General features: G+C 44.0%; 1 protein-coding gene across 1 annotated transcript; it reads left to right on the forward strand.

Annotated features, from left to right (window-relative positions):
• The first annotated feature begins 1,685 nt into the window (after window positions 1-1,685).
• On the forward strand, window positions 1,686-26,274 carry COMMD4 (COMM domain containing 4). The gene is made up of 8 exons (XM_068272556.1): window positions 1,686-1,748; window positions 7,995-8,066; window positions 13,775-13,840; window positions 13,920-13,959; window positions 15,130-15,249; window positions 19,133-19,213; window positions 21,863-22,033; window positions 25,875-26,274. Exons 1-8 carry the CDS (start codon window positions 1,746-1,748, stop codon window positions 25,913-25,915), a joined length of 594 nt encoding a protein of 197 aa, XP_068128657.1. The 5' UTR covers window positions 1,686-1,745; the 3' UTR covers window positions 25,916-26,274.

Consider the following 26,274-nt stretch of genomic DNA (forward strand, 5'->3'; position numbering starts at 1 on the left):
GACAACTGGCTGAAACTAAATGCAGACAAAACTGAAGTCCTTCTGATTTGAGGGCAGAGCATGATAACAAAACAACCTAACTTGCAGTCTTCATCACTGGGAATAGGAGGCACGGATCTACGCAGCTCTGATCATGTGCGTAGCCTGGGAGTTCTAATTGATGGGAATTTAAACTTCAGAACTCAAATCTCTGCAGTGGGGAAATCATCTATTTTCACCTGAAGAACATTGCAAAAATCAAGCACCTCATCCCCCAGAAGATCTGCCAACCGTAGTCCATGCCTTCATCACATCCCGACTGGACTACTGTAATGCTCTCTACACTGGCCTTCCAAAAAAGGTCTTGTACCGCCTACAGCTGATACAGAATACTGCTCCTAGAGTGCTAACCAACCAACCCCGTCACTGCCACATAACGCCAGTCCTGCACTCCCTTCACTGGCTACCTATAGAATGGAGGGTCCTATTCAAGATCGGCCTACTGACATTTAAATCCCTGAATAATCTGGGCCCTGGATACATGAAAGATATGTTGCAGCTGCGTAGCAATCCCCGCATTCTCAGATCCACAGGTTCTAATAATCTAGTCATACCCAGAGTCCACTTGGAAACTTTTGGTCCCAGAGCCTTCTCTTATGCTGCCCCTACGTTTTGGAACTCCCTACCTCAACAGATCAGGACAGCTCCATCCCTGGCCGTGTTTAAATCCAGACTGAAAACCCACCTGTTCAGTTTGGCATTTGCAGAATTATAACTTTTGTTGTGTGAATACTTCGTCCTACTATCAATTACTGAATCTGAGAGAGCCTAAGCGCTTTGAGTCCTATGGGAAAAAAGCGCTATAGAAATGTTATTGTATTGTATTGTTACGGTATACTATTAAATAGCATCACACAGTTTCTGCACACCCATGATGCGAATCCGCGTTTGACCACATCATGGCGTAAACATTGCTTTCTTATGCCTCGCTGTTACATCATTATGTTAGCTCCGCCTATACAATATCATGGCCAAGCCCATTTTTTCACACGGCGCCCCTATTTTTGAGGCGCACATCCCCCCATTTTTCGGCCGCCCTCTCCCCCCCCCTGTCCCAGGTTGAACCGACAAAAATCTGGTCACTCTAACAGTGGCCCCATAGAAAAGCATTAAGCAGGGGTCAAACATCGCACATGCATGCGTCACTGCGTTTTGTCCCTTTTAATGCATAATGTGCAAACACTTAAGTAGTGCATGTATTCTTGTATCGCGGACTAGAATCGCATACACAAACCACAGAATCGCAGTAGGTCCATAGGGAAACATAATGAGCTTTTCCACATGCAATTTTGTATTGCAGTAAAATGCTTGCACACAATTTTGTCAAGTGTGACCCCTGCCTTATCGCCTATCAGCTTGGCCAATCTATCAGCTGGCATTCTTGAATTATGAATACAGGTATTTTTAGCTCATCCCTACTCCTGCACGCCTATCTGCTCTCAGGAAAAGACTTCATGCGCTCTACATTAGCGCAATAACTTTCATCTGTCACTGCACAGTACACTAGATAGTAGCTTTTGTTCTTACTTCCGGTCCGGAGCCCGCATACAGTATTTACCTAAACCACGATCTAAACACTACCATTGAAATGTGGGTCACATTTCAGTATTTTGTCTGTGCACATAAAGTTTCTTCAAAGGGCTGTTGTGAAAGTCACATGATCAGTGCATGGCCAGCTGACAGGAAGCTTTCCATTTGCTGGCACAATGGTGAGTGTGTACACTGTGTGATCTGCTGAACAGACTTCTTTATCTCCCTTACGAGCTGTAATTGTTTTCATTTGATAAAATGTGTGTAGATGTGGCTGTAGTTGATATTTTCATACACTGATCTGGATCTTCAGTGCTCATATGTATACACTGTGTTGATCAGCTATAAAAAGCACTTGTTATATCAGCCAGTTATCTTTCCTGCTTGTTTTCATTTTTGCATGTTCATTTTTGTCACTAGAGAGAGTTTCCATGTATGTGACAGAACTGTCAAGGGCTATATAGGCAGCTTACTTTAAAGTGTCAATAGCTTTGCAAGAAGCTCCAAAACAGCAACAGCTTATGTTGCATTGCTGCTTACTAGGCAGTAGTTATGAATTAAACTTTTCAATATTTTAGGATTTACAGTTACTGATGTTATTGGTGGCTGAACTGGATGAGCTAATTTGATTTAGATTCTAATGATCATTTTGCTGACAGTTTGATAAGTGAACCATTATCTTTTACTATGATCAGTACTGTGCAGAGTTGTGGTTTAGGCTGGATTTACACTGTATTACATATTGCATGTGTTAAGCTTTGCACACATGCTGGATGAAACTAAGCCAATAGCGACCGTCTCTGCATAGAATCCTGCATGTGTACAGTAGTTCCTCACCCCTCTAGACCACTCGGCAAGCAATCCGTCCTGGCTGAGCAACAGCTATTGTTCTCCCCATTGCGGGATGCTGCCTTGCAAGCGACGCATCTGCACGACCTGGACCCTGCATTGTCACCTGGGGGATTAGGTCCCGATCCCTGTCACCAGATATTGAGCATGCATACAGGGCTTGATAATGTGTGTGAACTTAAATGGACCCTGTGTGAGTTATAACATGCACATTAATTGAATGCCTGCATGCAGAGAGTTAGAATAGATCAGTTACAATGCAGAGATGTGAACAGCCCTATAAAATTGTATGGTCTGTAAACTGACATGCAGAATTAGTCTGCAATGCAACTGATGCCCTGTGAATGCACCCTTAGGCAAAAAGTTGCATAAATCTCTTTAACAGGGCACTGACAGCAAAGGTAAAACAATGTTTGAACCATGAAAAAGAGGAAAAATGCTGTTAGGTTCTTACTTTCTTTTTGTTGCACTGTAAGCTATAAAAGAGCATACATGAAAGAAAGGTGTCTGGGAAAAAAACGGCATGGGGATTGCCACTTGTAAAATCTCGCTAAGGTTAGCGATATTGTACTAGTGAATTTAGATGGTAAAATATCGGTAAATCGATATTTCACTATGGCTAAAACTAACCCTACTCTCACGTAGAAACCTTCTGTGGTGGGGCCTAACCCTAAGACCGCCCCTTGGTGGCGTCTAGCTCTAAGACCCCCCCTCCCCTGGTAGTGCATAACCCTAAGAGCCCAACACCCCCCCCCCCAGTGGTGCCTAACCCCAGGACCCCCCCTTGGGGTGCCTAATCATGCGCCCCCAATTTTACCTTCAAAAAAGCTGGGTATTGTGGATTTGCGGAAGCTGCGATTTGCGGTAAAATTGGGCGGCCACCGCCATTCACCCAATTTTCCGTTCAATGCCACTAAAAGCGTTTTTTTTTCATAGGCGCCTATAGCGGCGCCGTTTTTTCCGTAATGGCTCCTGCACCCTTTTTTCCTGCTTCAAAGCTCGGGTTCAGAAACGCATATTACCTAAAGAAATGGAAGTCTCAGGATCCAAATGAGGCCTTGCCCGCTGGTCCCCTGGTGCCGCTCACACACCCTCCAGCTGATCAGGGCCACATATCTCTTCTGGCACAAGCTTGGCCGTGCCTTCCCTGTAGCCCTTGTCGGTAATCTTTGGAGCATCAGCGGGACCAGAGGATGTGGGAGGGAAGCCCCATTAGGATCCAGAAACTCCCCTCTTCTTAGGTAAGCATGTGATCTGGTACCTGAGCTTTGACTCAAAGTAGTGTTCAAAGTGAAATAAGCTTCTTCCCCTACACTTTAAACAGTAGCAATTGCGGCAGGGATGCTGGACATGGAGGACTGCATTAACAGGGGTGTGTACACTTATTATATTAGCTGTATATGCAAGATTAGCATAACACAGATAACTCCAGTGTATGCTTTATTTAGCAGCTTTTTCTTTAAGGCCTCTTTCACAGTGTGACGTTAACATTTTATAACGCAGACTAACGCACAGCAATACAAAGTCTGTGCGACATTCACAGTGCACACGTTGTGTGTAACGTGTAGCAATATTTAGAAAGTGAATGCGTTTACTGAGTTATGTGTGTTGCACATGCTCAGTAAGGTTTTTAAAAAAATAAAAAGTAACGCATGCGCCGTTTTCGTTCCATCACTGTGCGACGAAAACGGCGCACCAAACGCAGGGCTAAAGAATGTACTATAACGTCCAAGTTAAAGCCTTTCAATGCGTTGCATTAGGGGCACGTTATGCGACCTTAACGTCGCATCAAACGCAACGTCCCACTGTGAAAGAGGCCTTAAAGTGAACCTAAAGTGAACCAAAAAAAAATTAGATTAACTCACCTGGGGCTTCCCTCAGCCCCCTGCAGACGATCGGTGCCCTCGCAGCCCCGCTCAGATGCTTCTGCACCCGCCGGCGAACACTTCCGGTTTGGCCGTCACCGGCCGACAGGCATGGGAACGCGAGTGATTCTTCGCGTTCCCATGCCTGTCGGCCGGTGACGGCCAAACCGGAAGTGTTCGCCGGCGGGTGCAGAAGCATCTGAGCGGGGCTGCGAGGGCACCGATCGTCTGCAGGGGGCTGAGGGAAGCCCCAGGTGAGTTAGGCTGGTTTCACAGTGGGACGTTACAGGCGCACGTTAGAGCAGCCTGTAACGCAGCCCACCGCACAGTAATGAAAAATCAATGGGGCTGTTCACAGTGCGGACGTTGCGTTACATTGTAACGCTGCGTCACAAGGCAACGTACTGCATGCAGTACTTTGGACGCGGCTGGGCCGCGTTAGACTGCTTGCACATGCTCAGTAATGTTGGGGAGGAGCGGAGAGCGGCCAGGCACATGGCTAATTAATATGCACTGCACGTTATGACGTGCAGTGTTTACTTCCTGGAGCAGCCGCTCTGTGCGTCGATTGGCCGGCGGGACCACGTGATGCCGCATGCGCACAAGAGTGCGCATCACGGCATCACTGACGCCAGAGTGAGCTGCACAACGCGGCTCACTCTGACGTCCAGATCCAGCACCACCAGGCGTTCCGTTAGGGGGACGTTATGCGACCTTAACGCCGCCTCTAACGCAACGTCCTGGTGTGAAATTAGCCTTAATCTCATATTTTTTTTGGTTCACTTTAGGTTCACTTTAATGACATTTCTGATCATGAGAAGATGTACATGCTGTCTTGTAGCCCTAATCTGTCTGTTTTTCCATTACTTACATACACTGGCTCGCCACATTTAGGGTAGCCATAAATCCAGGGCTGTGGAGTCGGAGCAATTTTTGGGTGCCTGGAGTCGGGAAAAAATGCACCGACTCCTAATAAATTTAAACTGTAATTAAAATAGAAATTATTCTATTTCTCAGATAATAGTCATCATAAATGTGTATATATACAGTAAGGCCTGGTGCACACCAGAGGAGTTTTTCTGAGCGTTTTGAGTTTTTAAATCTGCTGCTAATGTTATCCTATGTGTCTGTGCACACTGGAGCAATGAGGTTTTCTAAAAAAAAACCATAGCATTACATTGGGAAGAGCTTTTAGAGGTTTTAAAAGCTCTTCCCAATGTAATGCTATGGAGTTTTTTACAAAACCTCATTGCTCGAGTGTGCACAGACACATAGGATAACATTAGCAGCAGATTTAAAAACTCAAAACGCTCAGAAAAACTCCTCTGGTGTGCACCAGGCCTTATATCTTAGTCCACAAAAATGAAATAAACCAATCCAAAAGTAGTTACTTGTGTTGCTTCAATAAAGCAGTCCCCGTATTTTTAAAGTCAGATATACATATCTGATTGTGACTGTATATATGATGTGTAAACAGGAATCTTTTATATATACTAAATAACATCTATGTTGTAAAAATAAAGCCTGATGTGTAGCTGTGTCACTAATAGAGATGGTCAATGAGATAGAAATAATTCTGCGTTGATGCTGGTTTATGCAAATGTATGCACTCCCTTTGCTCATGAAATCAAATAATTTGATATGTTGGTAAAATTTGATTTGATGACTACCTATTAACGGGTACCTGAGACGGATGAAAAGTTTTATACATACCTGGGGCTTCCTCCAGCCCCCTTCATGCTAATCAGTCCCTTGCTGTCCTCCTCTGCCACCTGGATCTTCTGCTATGAGTCCCGGTAATTCAGCCAGTCGGCACAGTCTGGCCGCATGCCGCTCCCACAGCCAGGAGCATTCTGCACCTGCTCAATAGTGCTGCGTAGGTGTAGTACGCTCCCGGAGGTGGAGTAAGGCATGCACACTACACCCGACTGGCTCAAGTACCGGGACCCATAGCAGAAAATCCAGGTGGCAGAGGGGGACAGCGAGGGACTGATTAGCCTAAAGGGGGCTGAGGAAGCCCCATGTATGTATAAAACTTTAATTCCATCTGTCTCAGGTTTACTTTATTACACATTAGCACTATACTCTACATACAGTATGTATGCACTCCCCACAGAGCTGCAGGGAATCCACTGAGAATGTTGTGCACATTGAACTCAGATGTGTTGTCTATCACCCATAAACCTGGTTCAGCTTGTGCATGAATAATGTGTAATAGAGGAAGAATCTCCTTATTCCCCTGCAGAGTACCTGCACATCACTCTTACATGTACCCACAGTTACAATGCCTAGGGCCTGATAGATGTTCTTTATTCCTGTCTGTACCTTCTGCAAGTACTCTTACCAAGGACTAGGTTTAGTCTAGAGGCAGAAGATCCACCAGATATCCAGGTAACTGGTATTGTTTAAAAGGGAATAAATATGGCAGCCTCCATATCCCTCTCACTTCAGTTGTCTTTTAAAATTCCTAAGGCCACATACACACATCAGACCATAGTCTTTTGAAAATGAAAGATCACAGACCAATCTTACCACCCTTCATGTAGTATGAGAGCCATACTCTACACAGTCTTTTCTATGGAGCTGAACTCCACATCAGAAAAAAATCTTTGCAAGATGCTGCACACACAGATGCTGTACAGACACAAAAGATCAGTATCTGCAAAAGATCTGTTCCTGCCAAAAATCCATTCCTGCAAATTGCAATGATAGTCTATGAGATCTGCAGATCATCATACACACATGATTTAACTGACATTCATCTGCAGATCAGATCCACCAGGATGGATTTTCAGATCTGCAGATGATTGCTTGATCTGCAGATGAATGTCAGTTAAATCATGTGTGTATGATGATCTGCAGATCTCATAGACTATCATTGCAATTTGCAGGAATGGATTTTTGGCAGGAACAGATCTTTTGCAGATACTGATCTTTTGTGTCTGTACAGCATCTGTGTGTGCAGCATCTTGCAAAGATTTTTTTCTGATGTGGAGTTCAGCTCCATAGAAAAGACTGTGTAGAGTATGGCTCTCATACTACATGAAGGGTGGTAAGATTGGTCTGTGATCTTTCATTTTCCAAAGACTATAGTCTGATGTGTGTATGAGCCTTTAGTGTTGGTAGTTAAGAGATGCATTTCATGTTACATACATTCAATCAACAAGATTGTAATATGCAAATTAGAGGAGTTGGAGTCGGTGGAATCCTTACCTGAGGAGTCGGAGTCAGTGTATTTTTGTACCGACTCCACAGCCCTGCATAAATCTAGTGATTCTGATTCTATCGACAAAGCATTCAACTTCAGTATGGGTGATCAAAAGTCCATTGACTAGTGGCCCACACACTACAGGTGATATCCTATACGATTCACGTTCTCTAATTGATCTGAACGATGTTGCGTCTCCATTCTCTGAATGCAAAAAGTCGATTGAATGACATGTGAACAGTAGCTGATTCCTGTGCGATCGACCGATATCTTGCATCCTGCTCAATCAGCTAAGCTGGTCGATTCAACATGTCATCAGCCACTTTTCATCGATTGGGTAAACTGGAACACATTCAATTCTCTCTCAATTCTATAAAATGTTTGAATCAAATGATGAATCGTACAGCCACATCGCTAGCTGTATGGCCACCTTTATTTCCTGTAATGATCTGTTGTCTTGTTTCTGTTTTCTAATCCACACTTGTTCTGTTATCTGTTTGCAGAGATTCCGCTTCTGTGGAGATTTGGATTGCCCTGACTGGGTTTTAGCAGAAATCAGCACATTGGCTAAAATAGTTAAGTATACAGCTATGTGCAGAAATAGTGGCGCACACCACTCTTATGTTATCACTATGCATACAATAAGCTGGAGGTTATTCAGTAGAGTCCCTTAATAGTAAAGGTTTTGTTTTGTTTTTTACCAGAAATTGTTATACTCAAGCAAATAAAGTATATTATAGTACTCAATCTTAATTCATTCAATAATTGGGAGTGATTTTTCTTTTTAAAGTAAACCTGAACTGAAAATTAAAAGTCAAAATAAGCTTACACAAGTCATACTTACCTTCCATGTAGTCTACTCCTCAGTGTCTTTCTCCTGTCCCGCGTCCTGTTTGTTCACTGTGATCAAGAGAATTTTCCGTCCTCCATTTTGAAAATAGCCATTACCCATAACAGCTTTCTGGTCAGCACACAGTTAAACTGTAACATCGCCCACTTGAGCTATAGGGAAACATGGACATTTACCTGGTACATCAGTTTTCCTCTCAGCTGTAACTGACATCAACTGATATATAACTGACAGCAACTGATATATTTCAGTTCTGACAAAATGTTGTCAGAACTGGAAGGGATCATTGTCAGAAGAAAATGGTGCGCTTCTGAAAGGAACTGATGGCAACGTAACTATGTAATGTTCATTTGAAGTTACTTCATGTGTTTATTTTAAATATTTTTACTCAGTACAGGTTCTCTTTAATGCTTCAGCAAGTGAGCACTGACAGCTTCTAAGCTAGCTCAAAATGCACAGTGCTGAATATGCAGGGATTTGCATGCAATAATCCTACAACAGCTTGCACAAGAAGCATAGGTCTCACCAGGTAATGCAGGTGCAGTACTGATTGTCCACTACTCTGTCCACATTACTGTACATCCTGGGTGATACTGTAGTGTTGCAGCTATGCACAAGCAAATCACACATTACAGGCAAATCATGGATGACAGTAATCAGGCAGCAGCTTACACAGGACGCTTAGGTGTCACCGGCTGTTGCTTTTGAGGTAATCCACTTATGCCCATAATTGTGTGCAGATAGTGAGTGGGCTACAAGTAGCTGCCAGCCCACCCACAACTCATGGGTCTCCAACTGACATATGCCACATGCACCCATCCACTTTCCGGTATAGCCAAAGAAGCCAAGAAGAAGAAGTTTACTACAGCCAAAGTTCTATTATATCTGTGTTTACCAGGGGTGCAGCTAAGGTTTTGGTGGCCCCAAGCAGCCCATGACTTGAGTGCCCTGTAGTGTAACTTAAATATATTAAATGGTCAGTATTTCACATAAATGAGCCCCTCACCTGGCTTCTGTCTTGTCTTGGCTGGCTGGCCTGTGTGCTGTACTCTGGTGGTTATGCTGGGCTTGCGTGCTCCGTGTCCGCGGATAGCATGCGCCTGTCTGGTCGCCGCCGGTCTGAGTGCAGAGGCAGCAGGTACTGGAAGCCGGCACACTGCGGGGGGAGTGGAGTTTATAGACTAAATTGCACCCAGGGCTAGGGTGTATAATTCGGCCCCAGGTATAAGTTCCCCCCCCCCCCCCCCCCAGTATAGGAAACCAGGCATAGTTGCCTCCACTACAGGGTAGCCCATATAGTTGTCACCAGTATAGGTTAGATAAGCAGGTGCCTCCAGTATAGGTTAGATAGGTGGTCCCAGTATAGACTAGATAGGTAAATTCCCCCTGTATAGGTTAGATAAGCAGGTGCCTCCAGTGTATGTTAGATGGATAAGGAGGCCCCACTGTAGATTAGATGGAAAGATGGCCCCACTGTAGGTAAGATAGGTTAGGTAGGTGGCCCCAGTATAGACTAGATAGGTAGGTTCCCCCTGTATAGGTTAGATAAGCAGGTGCCTCTAGTTATGTTAGATAGATGGTCTAGATGGATAGGTGGTCCCACTGTAGGTTAGATATATAGGTGGCCCACTGTAAGTAAGATAGGTTAGGTAGGTGGCCCCACTGTAGGTTAGATAGGTGGCCCCAGTGTAGGTTAGATATATAGGTGGCCCCACTGTAGGTAAAATAGGTGGCCCCAGTGTAGGTTAGATCGATATATATGGCCCCAGACTCCAGTTTTAGAGATGTAGCGAACTGTTCGCTGGCGAACGGTTCCAGGCGAACTTTGGGGGTTCGCTTTCGCCTGCACCTGGCGAACTTTTGCGGAAGTTCGATTGGCCCCATAATGCTCTATTGAGCAAAACTTTGACCCTCTACATCAGTCAGCAGTCACATTATTGCCAAACACACTGCTCTCACTGCTGGAGGCCCGCCCCCCTCCCTCCTCCAAGCAAGGTCCTTATGCCATTTCACTCACTTGTCTGCCTACACTAATTAGTTAAGGGACAGCTGCTACCACCTCCCTCCTCCCACCTCCTTTCTACCCTTCTCCCTTCTACCCATTCCCTCCTCCCTCCTACCGGAGGAAGGAGGGTCTCATCTGCCAGGGAATTATACTATTTCAAAAACCAATTTACATACCATAGCTGGGAATCGAACCCAGGTCTAACTGTGTGGTGGGCAAGCACCCTAACCGCTGTACCACAACAGTACTAACTGAAGCTGGCCAAGCATTTACTATTTATGCTCAATGCAATAGAAACATTAGGTTGCTTAAAGGGGAACTGAAGAGAGAGGTATATGGCGGCTGCAATGTTTATTTCCTTTTAAGCAATACCAGTTGCCTGGCTGCCCTGCTGATCCTCTGCCTCTAATACTATTAGCCATAGCCCCTGAACAAGCATGCAGCAGATCAGGTGTTTCAGACTTCAAAGTCAGATCTGACAAGACTAGCTGCGTGTTTGTTTCTGGTGTTATTCAGATACTACTGCAGAGAAATAGACCAGCAGGGCTGCCAGGCAACTGGTATTGATTAAAAGGAAATAAATATGGCAGCCTCTGTATACCTCTTACTTCAGTTCCCCTTTAACTGAGAGTGATATGGATGTTTCCTGTAAACAATACCCGTTGCCTGGCAGTCCAGCTGATCTCTGTGACTGCAATAGTGGCTGAATCACACCCTGAAACAAGCATGCAGCTAATCCAGTCTGACTTCAGTCAGAGCACCTGATCTGCATGCTTGTTCAGGGGCTGTGGCTAAAAGTATTAGAGACACAGGATCAGCAGGCGATTCAGGCAACTGGTATTATTTTAAAAGGAAAAATCCATATCCTTCACCGTTTAGGTTCCCTTTAAGGATTTGTAGCATAAAAGCCAACTCACATTGGCTGGGATTTGAACCCGGGTCTCACTGTGTGGTGGGCAAGCACCCTAACCACTGTACCACAACAGTGCTAACTGAAGCTGGCCTAGCATTTACCATTTATGCTCAATACAAGAGAAAAAATAGACAAGACAAATAACATTTATATCACGCTTTTGTCCTGGCGGACTCAAAGCACCAGAGATGCAGCCACTAGGGCATGCTCTATAGGCAGTAGCAGTGTTAGGAAGACTTGCCTAAGGTCTCCTACTGAATAGGTGCTGGCTTACTGTCTACTTTTTCTCTTGTATTGAGCATAAATGGTAAATGCTAGGCCAGCTTCAGTTAGTACTGTTGTTGTACAGTGGTTAGGGTGCTTGCCCACCACACAGTGAGACCCGGGTTCAAATCCCAGCCAATTTGAGTTGGCTTTTATGCTACAAATCCTTAAAGGGAACCTAAACGGTGAAGGATATGGATTTTTCCTTTTAAAATAATACCAGTTGCCTGAATCGCCTGCTGATCCTGTGTCTCTAATACTTTTAGCCACAGCCCCTGAACAAGCATGCAGATCAGGTGCTCTGACTGAAGTCAGACTGGATTAGCTGCATGCTTGTTTCAGGGTGTGATTCAGCCACTATTGCAGTCACAGAGATCAGCTGGACTGCCAGGCAACTGGTATTGTTTACAGGAAACATCCATATCACTCTCAGTTAAGGTTCCCTTTAAGCAACCTAATGTTTCTATTGCATTGAGCATAAATAGTAAATGCTAGGCCAGCGTCAGTTAGTACTGTTGTGGTACAGCGGTTAGGGTGCTTGCCCACCACACAGTGAGACCTGGGTTCGATTCCCAACTATGGTATGTAAACTGGTTTTTGAAATAGTATAATTCCCTGGCAGATGAGACCTTCCCTCCTTCCTTCCGGTAGGAGGAAGGAGGGAATAGGTAGAAGGGTGGAGGGAGGAGGGTGGAGGGTGGGCCCTTGAAACATGTTTTCTATCATTTTTCCAGCCAGTAGAATTTTTTTCAAATTTTCAAAGTTCGCCTCCCCATTGAAACCTTTCACGGAGGTTTGCGACATCTATATCCAGTATGGCCCCTCGTGTTTACTATACCAGCTGTTGCTTCCGTAAACTTATAATAGTGCTTGGCCGGGAATTGGATATTTAGTTTACTATATCAGAGTTTACTATAATGAGATTATACTGTATTTCGATTCAACCTGTCTAAATGATGGTGCAACTTGTGCATAGTAGAATTTTCACATTTAGTGATGAGCAAGAAAGCAGCATCCACGTGCAGATAAATCAATTTCTGTTAAAACCTCCAATTTCTTTCACAATCCTTAACAAAAAAATACATATCCATAAAAAACAATTAGATATCACATGAAGACACAGCTCTCAGTACATGCAAGGAGGTGCTGGAGGGTTTCTGACAATTTTTTGCAGTGCAACTAGCAAATTTTTAAAGGGACTCCGAGCAGTGCAGAAACTATGGAAAGATGCATATCATTTTAAAGCTCTTTCTCCTCTTTCCAATGATATATAAACCGCCACCCTACGCCTTTTAGTTTTCGCTATTTTCGCTATCGAAATTGCCGCGGCCGCGACTTCGATCACGAAAATAGAGAAAACTAAAAGGCGTAGGGCGACGATTTAGGTGTCGCCAGAAAGAGGAGAAAGAGAGCTTTAAAATGATATCCATCTTTCCATAGTTATATTGTATTACACAGGGCGACTTTTTCCTAAAGTCAGCAGCTCCATTCTGCTAAATGGAGCTGCTGACTTTAGGAAAAAGTCGCCTTGTGTAATACAATATAACTATGGAAAGATGGATATCATTTTAAAGCTCTCTTTCTCCTCTTTCTGGCGCCACCTAAATCGTCGCCCTACGCCTTTTAGTTTTCTCTATTTTCGCGATCGAAGCCGCGGAAACTTCAATCGCGAAAATAGCGAAAACTAAAAGGCGTAGGGCGGTGGTTTATATATCATTGGAAAGAGGAGAAAGAGAGCTTTAAAATGATATGTATATTTCCATAGTTTCTGCACTGCTCGGCGTCCCTTTAAAGCCTGCTCATCTGAAATTGAAGTTGATGCACCTGAATACAGCTTTCTTGCTCATCATTAGATAGCTGAGTTTGAACTTTGTCCTCCTTTTTCCTGTACAGTATTACAGTGACACCTGCATCCTCACACAATTAAATAAATACAAATGAATTAAATCATTGATGCGGCACCAATTTTCATCCAATTCCATAAAATTATCGATTTGGATGGTTTATTAGGTCGAGAAATTGGTAGATGTATGGGCACCTTAAGTAGTGTCTTTATAGTACAATTAATTTCTTCTCCTATTATGGGGGTAATTTATGTCACAGATCCATCACAGATCTCCAAGAACCTGCAGCCACAAGAAGCATCTGCACATGTCGCAGAGCCTGGCCAAATCCACTGCAAAACTGATTTGTTAAAACAAAGCAAAGTGCCTTGATAAATGTCCCTAACTGTCTTCTATTCTGCTTTCAGTCCTCTGTTAAGTTGAAGCTGATCTGTGCCCAGGTGCTGAAGGAACAGCTGGGAGAAGTGATCGATGTAAGTTGGATAGACAGAAGAGCCTGTTGCTAGAAAGGGATTATGGTTTCAGCTAATTACAGTTTTATCTCTTTTACAGTATGAAAAGATCCTGAAGCTGACATCTGACGCCCGATTAGGTAAGGAACGTGATTGTTTCTGCACCTTCCACATGTCAGGATAAAGGTATAACATTTGTCTCCATGGATACAGTCTTCACACTATCTACTAACTGGTGCATAAAGCAGACCTGTCTCCATGTGTAATGAGAATAGAAACCCAAAAGGGGGTCTACAGAAGCATTATTTAAATGCTAGTTTTCTTTACTGGTGTCACATGGAGGCATATTGGGCTCCCATTTCACTGATGCTAGAATTATTGAGACGTACAGTATATATTTTATTTCAGTGTTATGCTACAGTATCAGTGTATACCCTTTGCATAATATATAAATAAATATGAACAACTATAGGGGGATATGTCTTTATTAAGGTTGGGCGCCTAGAAAATTCCCCCATACGCTTTCTTGACCCTCCTATAATTACGTTCACTTTTAATTTAAATATATATCTTGCAAGCACATTTAAAGGGAAGGTTCAGGGAGGGTGGGTAAAAAATAAAAATCAAATTCCACTTACCTGGGGCTTCCTCCAGCCCGTGGCAGGCAGGAGGTGCCCTCGCCGCCGCTCCGCAGGCTCCCGGTGGTCTCCGGTGGCGCGCCCGACCTGGCCAGGCCGGCTGCCAGGTCGGGCTCTTCTGCGCTCCAAGGCCGGGAACTTCTGCGTCCCACGCCGGCGCTCTGACGTCATCGGACGTCCTCCGGGCTCTACTGCGCATGCGCAGTAGTTCTGCGCATGCGCAGTAGAGCCCGGAGGACGTCCGATGACGTCAGAGCGCCGGCGTGGGACGCAGAAGTTCCCGGCCTTGGAGCGCAGAAGAGCCCGACCTGGCAGCCGGCCTGGCCAGGTCGGGCGCGCCACCGGAGACCACCGGGAGCCTGCAGAGCGGCGGCGAGGGCACCTCCTGCCTGCCACGGGCTGGAGGAAGCCCCAGGTAAGTGGAATTTGATTTTTATTTTTTACCCACCCTCCCTGAACCTTCCCTTTAAAATGGCTTTGACTATTCGTATTACTGTATATCACCATGCATGTACTTGGCAGGGTTTGACGGAGCATGCTGCACCAACGTCATGTTACACACAGGGCTACACAAATGCAGTGGTCAGCAAACAAGTTTGTCCTGTAAAAATGCACAGATGTGATTCACGCACCTCCTTTAATATTCTTTTTGTTCTTTGGTCCTCTCTGCAGAGTCGGGAGACATTAAAGCGACAATTGCTGTACTTTGCTTTATTCTGTCAAGTGCAGCCAAGCACAATGTCAGCAGTGACAACCTGTCCAGTGAGCTTCAACAGCTTGGCCTTCCCAGAGGTGAGGAAAATGGAGTCCTTTATTACTAGGGCTGCTGACTTTTATGTCAGAAGTAATGTTGGTGTTTGAATTCGGGACCACGCGGTTCAGAACCTGACCAGCTGTGTTTAGCCACAAATAGTGCATTCAGGATATTTTTGATTTGTATAACATATGGGCACTCGCTGAGGCATTGTTGCACACCCAGTAGTGGCTGGACAGGATACTGGCTTGTGTCAGTTACAGAACGATAAGGAAGACACGGCACTCTGGAGCTGTATGCAGCAACAAGCTGTATTGGAGCAGGCGATAACACTACATGTTTTGGGCGGAGCCCTTTCTCAGGTGTCAGTTACAGGATTGGATATAAACCCCAACTAGTGTTTATTGGATAAAGAAACAAAAAATCACATGGAACAATGAGGCTGCAGGATCAGGGATAACCCTAAGGGCTCTTTCACATTAGGGCAGATTTTCTGCGTTTCAACGCAAAGGGTAAAGTTTGCGTTACCCAAGGTGAAATGAAAGTCCATAGACTTTCATTTTAGCTTTCACATATAACGCAGCCTTTTTGTGCGTTGCGTTACACTGCACCCAGGCGCAGTTTTTCAGCCAACGCTAGCTTTATGCGTTACAATGTTAGTCAATGTAAAACGCACACTATGCGCGTTTTCAATCCGTTAACGCAGGCAATCAGTCCCAGAATGCAACAGAGGAACAATGTAGAAAGTTGAAAACTAAAAGAAAAAAAATTACCTGCGTTTTTCTATGTGCTGTAACGGATTGAAAACGGATTAAAAACGCACACTCACTGCAGTGCAACGCATATCAAAACGCATTAAAAGGCATACAACAAAACGCATGCTTTGAGCGTTCTCCAACGCAAGCTCTGATGTGAAAGAGCCCTAAGGGCCCTTTTACACTTAATCAGTTACTCTGTTAAAACTGAAAGAAAACTAATTTTCAAAGTAAGGCCTCTTGCACACTGCAAATGAATCCGATTCAGATTCCGCTTTTTAATCAGTTTTTACATCCGATTCAGATTCCGATTTGCAGTGTGCAGGGAGCAAACTGCAAATCGGAATCTGAATCGGATGTAAAAACTGATTAAAAAACGGAATCTGAATCGGAATCACTTGCAGTGTGCAAGAGGCCTAATACCCATGTTTTCCTATGATGAAAATGAAAGGTAATCGAGCGCTTCACACCAGTATAGAGCTCCAAGCTGCCAGAGGTAGATTCCAATCCAAAAAATGGAACTGTAACAACTGAACATGTACACCTCAGCGCTGTTGGAACACCCCAATCTTTCAGCCAGAGCCTGCAGGCACCACGTGCTCAACAGCGGTATATAGTGTCCACCACCATAGGACAAAACAATATTCCAGGCTCAGTAAAATTCGGGTCACCAGGGGTTAAAATTTTAATCAAATAATTGCATAAAACATAGTAAGAACAATATAACTTACATTGTGGGCCCATGCACACTGGACCCAATTGCTTATCAATCGCTCATAAGGTATCTGCACCGAAAGAATTCAAAGTGCACCTTATTACATGTAGGTAATGTGTTCAGAGATTAGCCCGTCTCTCCTTCCCTACCAGGTTTCAGCTCTATGCCATCATCCCCTGATGACGGCATAGAGCCGAAATTTGGTAGGGAAGGAGAGACGAGCTAATCTCTGAACACATTACCTACATGTAATAAGGTGCACTTTGAATTCTTTCGGTTCGCGGACTTTTGCGCGCGCAAAGTGCCGCGATTCGCGCGACCGCGGACTTTTGCGCGCACAATTTGCGAATTGCGGCAAATTGCGCGTGCAGAAGTCCACGAACGGCACTTCACGTGCTGACTGTTTAGCACACCCGTGCTAAACAGTTTGCACCGCTTTGTGAATCAAGCCCTATATACCGTTGTTGAGCACAGGGTGCCTGCAGGCTCTGGCAGAAAGATTGGGGTGTTCCAACAGCGCTGAGGTGTACATGTACACATGTTTTCCTATGGCACCTTTCACACTTAACGTGTTTTAACTGAAATCTTTGTCACAATGCACTGCTATGGAAAAAACGCGTACTAACGCACACCAACTGATTAAGTGTAAAAGGGGCCTAAGAATTTGCAAAAATGGAATTTGCACACAAATTCTGTTATTTGTTAAATGGGCCAATGTACTTTTTGTGGTGTAACCATAGGTCTCATAGGTTTACACCAGGTTATTATTTATGTACACTTGCAGGTTGTTTCATCAGAACTCTAGATGAGTAGATTATAATGTGGCTATATGATAGATCAAGACCCTGTGAAATCCTCTAACCCTCTGAAGGTTGTAGGAAAAGAAGATTCCCTTTTGATACAGACTTAAGGCTCATACACACATCAGACTATAGTCTTTGGAAAATGAAAGATCACAGACCAATCTTACCACCCTTCATGTAGTATGAGAGCCATACTCTACACAGTCTATTCTATGGAGCTGAACTCCACATCAGAAAAAAATCTTTGCAAGATGCTGCACACACAGATGCTGTACAGACACAAAAGATCAGTATCAGCAAAAGATCTGTTCCTGCCAAAAATCCATTCCTGCAAATTACAATGATAGTCTATGAGATCTGCAGATCATCATACACACATGAGTTAACTGACATTCATCTGCAGATCTGAAAATCCATCCTGGTGGATCTGATCTGCAGATGAATGTCAGTTAAATCATGTGTGTATGATGATCTCATAGACTATCATTGCAATTTGCATGAATTGGATTTTTGGCAGGAACAGATCTTTTGCAGATACTGATCTTTTGTGTCTGTACAGCATCTGTGTGTGCAGCATCTTGCAAAGATTTTTTTTTGATGTGGAGTTCAGCTCCATAGAAAAGACTGTGTAGAGTATGGCTCTTACTACATGAAGGGTGGTAAGATTGGTCTGTGATCTTTCATTTTCAAAAGACTATGGTCTGATGTGTGTATGTGGCCTAAAGGTGGGTACACACGTCAGATAAAAGTCTTTGGAAAATGAAAGATCACAGACCAATTTTACCCCCTTTCATGTAGTATGAGAGCCATACTCTAGACAGTCTATTCTATGGAGCTGAACTCCCCATCAGATAAAAATCTTTGCAAGATGCTGCACACAAAGATGCCCGTACACACGCAACAAATCAGTATCTGCAAAAGATCAGTTCCTGCAAAATGCATTCATAGTCTATGGCATCTGCAGATCCCATACACACCTTGTTTAATGGACATTCATCTGCAGATCAGACAATTATCTGCCGATCTCAAGATCCAACCTGGTGGATCTGATCTACAGATAATTGTCCGTTAAACAAGGTGTGTATGAGATCTGCAGATATCATAGACTATGAATGCGTTTTGCAGGAATGGATCTTTTGCAGGAACAGATCTTTTGCAGATACTGATCTGTTGCATGTGTACAGCATCTTTGTGTGCAGCATCTTGCAAAGATTTCTGTCTGATGGGGAGTTCAGCTCCATAGAATAGACTGTGTAGGTATGACTCTCATACTACATGGAAGGGGGTAAGATTGGTCTGTGATCTTTAATTTTCCAAAGACTTTTATCTGACGTGTGTACCCACCTTAAGGGTCAAAGAGAAATGAAACCTGCTAGGACCAATTCCTGTCTTATCGGGCGCCTGGTGATGGGCACCCATAGGATTTCTTATAGCTTGCATTCTCTGGGTGGCCACTAAAGGAGATCCCACAAGACCATAAAAAGAACATCCGCAATGATGGGCTTCACATCTTACAGATGTTGGGTTTTCTTATCTTATTTGTGATCTTTCTGTTCTAATGTGAATGTTTTCTCTAGGAATTTGTCGACTGTCGTGCATTGGGTTTATTAAAATCTGTTTTAATAAAATAAATATATCTTGTTTGCAGAACATGCCGTCTCTTTGTGCCGCTCTTATGAGGAAAAGCAGACAGCATTGCAAGAGACACTGAGAGAGAACAGTCTGCGCTGTAAGTGTTTAAGGTGTACATGCCTGCGCAATACATTCTGCTTCTACACCTTTATAATCCTGCTCACAATGGTTCATCCCATTCATGGCCAGATAGTCAAATGTGCATAATGATTTGCTTTCTGAGATGTTTTTGTGTCAAACCTTTACCCAGAGCGGGGCTGTTCAGAGATGACCCAGAGCGGGGCTGTTCAGAGATGACCCAGAGCGGGGCTGTTCAGAGATGACCCAGAGCGGGGCTGTTCAGAGATTAAGAAACTGACATTTTTTTAAAAAAAATTGTGTTTTATGGTCCGAAAAATACAGGTCTTTGCCTTGGAAGAGGGAGGCCTCTGGATCCTCCAGAAGCTTCTCATGTCCTCGTGGAGACCACCACTTCTTCTTGTCAGGACCCTCCGAAAGCTCACAACGGCACTCCTGCATGTGAACGAGAGAAGACGCACTACGCAGGCATAGGACGGCTTGCACCTGCGCAGTAGCACGGAGCCACCTCTCTGGCTTGTCGGAAAATGCCGAGCCTAACTGGAGCAAGCCATCTTTGCCTGCGCAGTCCAGATGTGCTCTGTCAAGGAGCTTTGGGGAGCCCCAGTGCTGGAACAGTGAGGTAGGGGGGTGGGGGCGCTACTGAGGTAAGAGGTCTATTTGAGCTTTTTTTCTGTATAGGTAAACGATAAGGCACACTCCAGAGAAATGTGACTTAACTTCAAGCATTGCTAAATCCTAAATATGCTTATTACGGGCTGAGGACAGCACCCAGGTCAGGCATGTTCCTAATAGACGCAGGTAACAGTAGTAGGTGAGGACAGTACGTAACCAACTTTCCACAAATCTGTACTGCATCAGGCAGTTTAACACTAGCAACTGCAGAGGTGTGATCAACCTGCTGAAATCTTGTCTATTATCTGACCGTGCAGAGCAGGTTAATAGTCAGCATCTAGAAGGTATTGATTGTTTACCTGAGCTGCTATAAATGTGTATGCCTAACAATAATTCTGCGTTCTACTATATTGTGTAAAGGTTTGTAATGGTTAGCATTTAATGGGCACTCCAAGGTAGAGGGACAGAGGTCCATTAGCAAGGTACTGTGTTTGTAGTAAGCATCATTAACATTGATACCAACTATAAAATGTTGTCATTTTACTAAAATGTCAGGCTAGGTTTACGCTTGAGCCTAAATCAGTCCATTTCAGGGAATGGACCATACCAGGCATGTCAATGGATCCTATATTAGGTATAGGATTTGTTCAGATGTACTGACATGTCCAATAAATCTGTTGTTTGTTGTAGTGATGGAACACAAAGTTATGACTTGCACAATTTTTTTTGGTAAAGTCCTGCTGTGATATGTCTGTTGCAGCAGACACGCTGTAAGTGTTGAGGAGTGTCAGATCCACCTGCAATAAGCTGCTCTCTGGAACTCGCTCCCTCCAGCCACCAGACTCTCCCCCACCTTTAATACTTTCACACAAGCTCTCAAGACTCACCCTTTCATGCTCGCATACCCCCCTACACCAGCACCATAATATGTTCTGTTAGACACCCTCTCAACAGATGCACCTATTGTCTCCACCCCCACCCTTTAGATTGTAAGCCTCTGGCAGGGCCCTCCTCCCTAGATGTTTCCAGCTTGATTATGCAATCTTACTGACAATCACCCCTTTTGTGGACTAGAACAATCTCTATTTTGACCTATGACACTGTATTGTTATCAAATCATTTGCATGATCTTGTTTTGTTGTGAGTTTCCTGTATGTCCTAACTTGTATGTTACCCCTTTTATCTATTGTGCAGTGCTGCGTAATATGTTGGCGCTTTATAAATACAATAAATAATAATAACAAGGGGGTTGTGCCATGAACAGGCTTGTTAGATCCCCTGTGACCGCACACGGCCCACACCAGTTCCTTGCATGAGCCCAGCCTAAAGCAGCGTACACACGCCAGACTTTAGGCAACGACGGGTCCGTCGTTGCCTCCCGCTGGGTGGGCGTGCCAGCGACAGTCCGGCGTGTGTACGCTCTGTCGTCAGACTGATACGGCTGTGTCTGAGCGATCCGCCGGGCGGATCGCTCAGAAACAGCCGTATCAGTCTGACGACAGAGCGTACACACGCCGGACTGTCGCTGGCACGCCCACCCAGCGGGAGGCAACGACGGACCCGTCGTTGCCTAAAGTCCGGCGTGTGTACGGACCTTAAGGCTACGTTTCCACTGTAGCCAATTTGCAGCGTTTCCCCGCATGTAAATCCGGATGTAGAATTGCATTCTATTGAAATCAATAGACTGCTTCCGAATCACATGTGGGGAAAAATAGTGCCTCCTGCATTTTTGAGACATAACATCTGAATTCACATAGAGGGAATCAGATGCAAATTTCTGATTAGCATGGGTGCTGCATCTAATTTGGAAAGTGACAATGCACCCTAGTGGATACATAACCTGGGGCAGTAAACAGCTTTTAGTGTAGATCTACTTTTCTTGTATTTTACTTTTTTATTTTAGGGTATTTTGAAAGTACAGTAGAAGCTGGCTTCCATTTCTTCCAAGCTTACTTTTGATCTGCTAGTATGACAAGTAATGGTACAGTATTATATTCAGGTCAATGTCCCTTCCATTTTGTTTAATTTATGGGGTATTTTTATGTCCCTGCAGTGTCCCGCTTATCTTCAGTAAATTGGCGTGTTGACCAGACCCTTAGCTCCAGTATTCTACAACAAGTGAATGAGCCTCTAGTCCACCTTAATCTACATGTGACAGATACCAGAAACTCCACTCCCGTTGCCCTAACCATATCATCCAGCAAGTTACGGGTTTTGCTGACAGGTGAGCCAGTTATAGTACAATCTTACATGATTACTTGTCGCCTTGTACAGATAAAGCATACTTGAATGGACATGTGGCATGATGAGATAAACCTCAGTATACAGTATTTATGTATAGTATTAGTTCTACTAATAAATTGTCTAAGGGCCCCTTTTTATTTTCTTATTCATTTTGACAATTATGATTGGTTGTCCCAAAAATTTGAAAGCATTTTTTTTTTCATTTGTTAGAGAAATCTGATCGAATTTCCTGTTTTTATTTGATAAAAGATCAGTATTGTTGGATTTTCCTGATCAATTATTCTCAAAATTGTATGGTGTGTGTGTGTGTGTGTGTGTGTGTGTGTGTGGTAGATTGTCAATTGCTTGATGTATAGACCCAAACAAGAGTTCTCAATCCCTTTTTTTTTTTTTTTTTTTCATAATTGGGGAAAAATTGAACGATTTTACAAATGTTACAATCTGTCAAAAAAAAAATGCAATTTTGAATTGAAAAAAACATTTTAAAAATAGTATGGTGTGTGGCCACCTTTAGAATGCACGGTGTAGAGATTAGTTACAGTTCACCAGCTTCACAAAATCTAGCTGGTTACTACTGACACAGGAAGTTCATTTCCCCCTCCTGTATCTAACTTGTTCAAAATATGAGCGATTGCGCTTAGTTTGTTCTCCCTGCAGCATTTACATTTGTACACAAACACCCCCCCCCCCCCCCCCCCCAAACATGGTCTCTGTACCATGTTTAACCACTTCCGGATTCTCGGAGCGTATATACACGCCCCTGAATCCAGAAGTGTATACCATGGAAACGTTCCATGTCAGCTCACGGAGGGTGTCTCCGTGAACACCCTGCGAGCCGATCGGCGGCTCGCAGGGTAAATGTAAACACACGGGGAAGATCTTCCCCGGTGTTTACATGTATACGGCGCTGCTGCGCAGCAGCGCCGTAGAGGAGATCGGCGATCCCCGGCCTCTGATTGGCCGGGGATCACCGGCATCTGATAGGCTAAAGCCTATCCCATCAGGCGCAGGACGGATTTCCGTCCTGCGCCGCTCACAGGGGGAGGGAGAGGGAGGGAAGGGGAAGGAGGCCAGGAAGCGCTGCGGAGGGGGGCTTTGAAGAGCCCCCCCCCCGCAAGCGCAAGCAGCCGGCGGCGATCAGACCCCCCCAGCAGGACATCCCCCTAGTGGGGAAAAAAGGGGGGAAGTCTGATCGCCCTGGCTGCTAGCTGATCTGTGCTGTGGGCTGGAGAGCCCACGCTGCACAGATCAGCATAAAATGTCATGGTGTGGAAGTGGTTAAGGCGAGAATGTCCAGACCCTGATGAGTGAATTGAGCTGAGGAACATTTGTGTTTGAGTATTATGCAAACTACACATTAGTCCAATGACCTTTTTGTCAAGTCAGACCGTGACTTCCTCCTGATCATCTAGCTCAGGGGTCCCCAAACATTTTCGGTCAAGGGCCGGGACAACATACTTCAGACTGCTGGGGGGCCGGAGTATAGATACAATAATGTAGAAAAATATAACATTGAGCTTAGGTATTGTAGAAAGCACCATCTCTACGTAATACATTTTGTGTGGGTAGCCAGTAAAAAAGCCTCAGAGGGCCGCATTAGGCCCGCGGGCCTTAAGGTGGGTACACACATCAGATAAAAGTCTTTGGAAAATGGAAGATCACAGACCAATTTTACCCCCTTCCATGTAGTATGAGAGCCAATTATCTGCAGATCTGAAGATCCATCCTGGTGGATCTGATCTGCAGATAATTTTCCGTTTTAACAAGGTGTGTATGAGATCTGCAGGTATCAGACTTTGAATGCATTTTGCAGGAACGGATCTTTTGCAGGAACTGATCTTTTGCAGATACTGATCTGTTGCATATGTACAGCATCTTTGTGCACAGCATCTTGCAAAGATTTTTATTTGATGGGGAGTTCCACTCCATAGAATAGACTGTGTAGAGTATGGCTGTCGTACTACATGGAAGGGGGTAAAAATTGGTCTGTGATCTTTCATTTTCCAAAGACTTTTATCTGACGTGTGTACCCACCTTTTAGTTTGAGGACCACTAATCTAGCTCCTACAGTCATGTTCCCCTCCCACAAAAAGGTAGAATGAGTGACACCATGCAGGAGACCAGGCTGATGCAGTGATACAGAAGCCTGAAAGGCACTATTAAACTGGATCTGAGGTGAACTTTTACTAATTGCATAATTGTGTTCCTTTCCTATTGTTTATAGGGCATTCCTCAAGCCAAATACTTTTTTTGTTTTTGTTTTAATACTCTAATTCCCTATAAACTAAATAAACCACGCCCACAGGTTGTCAGAGAGCCTTGGCAGTAGCAAGGGCTCATGGGAGCTCAGTCTGGGCAGGAGGAGAAGCCATTGATTTCAGAGGCAGAGGGGAGGAGGGGGGGATTAGGTTTTTTTCACAGGCAAAGGCCTGGTGCACACCAAAAACTGCTAGCAGATCCGCAAAATGCTAGCAGATTTTGAAACGCTTTTTATTTTTCTGTAGCGTTTCACCTAGCATTTTTGCGGTTTTGGGAAGCGTTTTTGTGTAGTAGATTTCATATATTGTTACAGTAAAGCTGTTACTGAACAGCTTCTGTAACAAAAACGCCTGCAAAACCGCTCTCGTTTTTCAGAGCGGTTTGCGGTTTTCCTATACTTTACATTGGAGGCAGAAACGCCTCCGCAATCCAAAATCTGCAGCAGCCCGGGAGTATGCGTTTCAGCAAAACGCCTGCCGCTCTGGTGTGCACCAGCCCATTGAAATACATTATCCAAGCGTCTCCACAACCGTAAGCGGATCGAAAAACGCTGCCGAACCGCTCTGGTGTGCACTAGGCCTTAGTGATCAAGATACAGATAAGCCTGCCTCTGTGTAATGTTTACAAACCACATGGCTGCTGTCATTATATCACAGGAAGAAATAAACATATTCTATTAAAACTGTTTGTAGCTAGATTTGTTGTGTAAACTATCTAAACTTTAGATAAGATATATAGACAAGTTACTTGTTATAGTTAGTCTTTCATCTCGGATCCGCTTTAAATATATATTTTGTATTAAAGAGAATCTGTATTGTTAAAATCGCACAAAAGTAAACATACTAGTGCGTTAGGGGACATCTCCTATTACCCTCTGACACAATTTCGCCACTCCTCGCCGCATTAAAAGTGGTTAAAAACAGTTTTAAAAAGTTTGTTTATAAACAAACAAAATGGCCACCAAAACAGGAAATAGGTTGATGTACAGTATGTCCACACATAGAAAATACATTCATACACAAGCAGGCTGTATACACCCTTCCTTTTGAATCTCAAGAGATCATTTGTGTGTTTCTTTCCCCCTGCAGCTCTCATCCACTGAAGTGTCAGGCTGTTTCTTCCTGCAGAGTGCAGACAGCTCTGCCTGTATGTAATTCCTCAGTATGTGAAAGCCCAGCCAGCTCAGAGGAGGATTTATCCAGCTTGTAAAAGATAAGAGAGAAGAGAGAAGCTGTCCTAATCTAAATAATACACAGGCAGTGTGCAGAGAGGGGCCTGGAGGGGGGAGATGCATCACAGAACCACAACACTGAAGAACTTGGCAGCCTTCCAGACACAGGCTGACAAGTCTGACAAGAGAGAGATAAGTTGATTTATTACAGAGATGGTGATAGTAGAACGTGCTGCAGTAAGCCAGAACACATTAGAATAGCTTTTGGAACTTGTAGGATGATAAAAAACCGAATGCAATTTTTGTTACGGAGTCTCTTTAAGATATCTTTTCATATTTACATTATTTCAGAAATGCATATGTTGAATCTGCAATTTTTTTTATTTTTTAGAATTAAAGCAAGCTCTTGAGATGATGAATACCCTTGATTGAGCTTGGTGAAGACTGGACATCTCCCCATCTAGCGAACATCTGCGAAGAGACGATAGGTTGTGTAATAAATGAAGCACTTGCTCTGGATAACAGCCGTATAAAAGCTGTCTACAATGACCTGCTAAGTGAGAAATCTGTGCTCACACAAGCCAGGCAGAAGCTGATAAGTTACAATGGAGGACTGATCTGTATCTGCTCATCATTATGGACCATACCACATGCATCAGACCACGTGTTGGCTCTACACTGATGTAAACCAACAGGAATGAAAAGTGTCATTTTACTTCTCTTGATGATAAATATATTGGCGCAATAACAGCTATTTTGTAATTTAATGTTATTAAAAATGATCTGTTTCA

Source organism: Hyperolius riggenbachi, chromosome 3 (genome assembly GCF_040937935.1).
Source record: "Hyperolius riggenbachi isolate aHypRig1 chromosome 3, aHypRig1.pri, whole genome shotgun sequence".
Lineage (NCBI taxonomy): Eukaryota > Metazoa > Chordata > Amphibia > Anura > Hyperoliidae > Hyperolius > Hyperolius riggenbachi.

Coding starts and splice junctions, on each gene's coding strand:
- COMMD4 (XM_068272556.1), top strand. Junction 13,960..15,129: donor GACATCTGACGCCCGATTAG/GTAAGGAACGTG, acceptor TCCTCTCTGCAG/AGTCGGGAGACATTAAAGCG. Junction 19,214..21,862: donor GAGAGAGAACAGTCTGCGCT/GTAAGTGTTTAA, acceptor ATGTCCCTGCAG/TGTCCCGCTTATCTTCAGTA.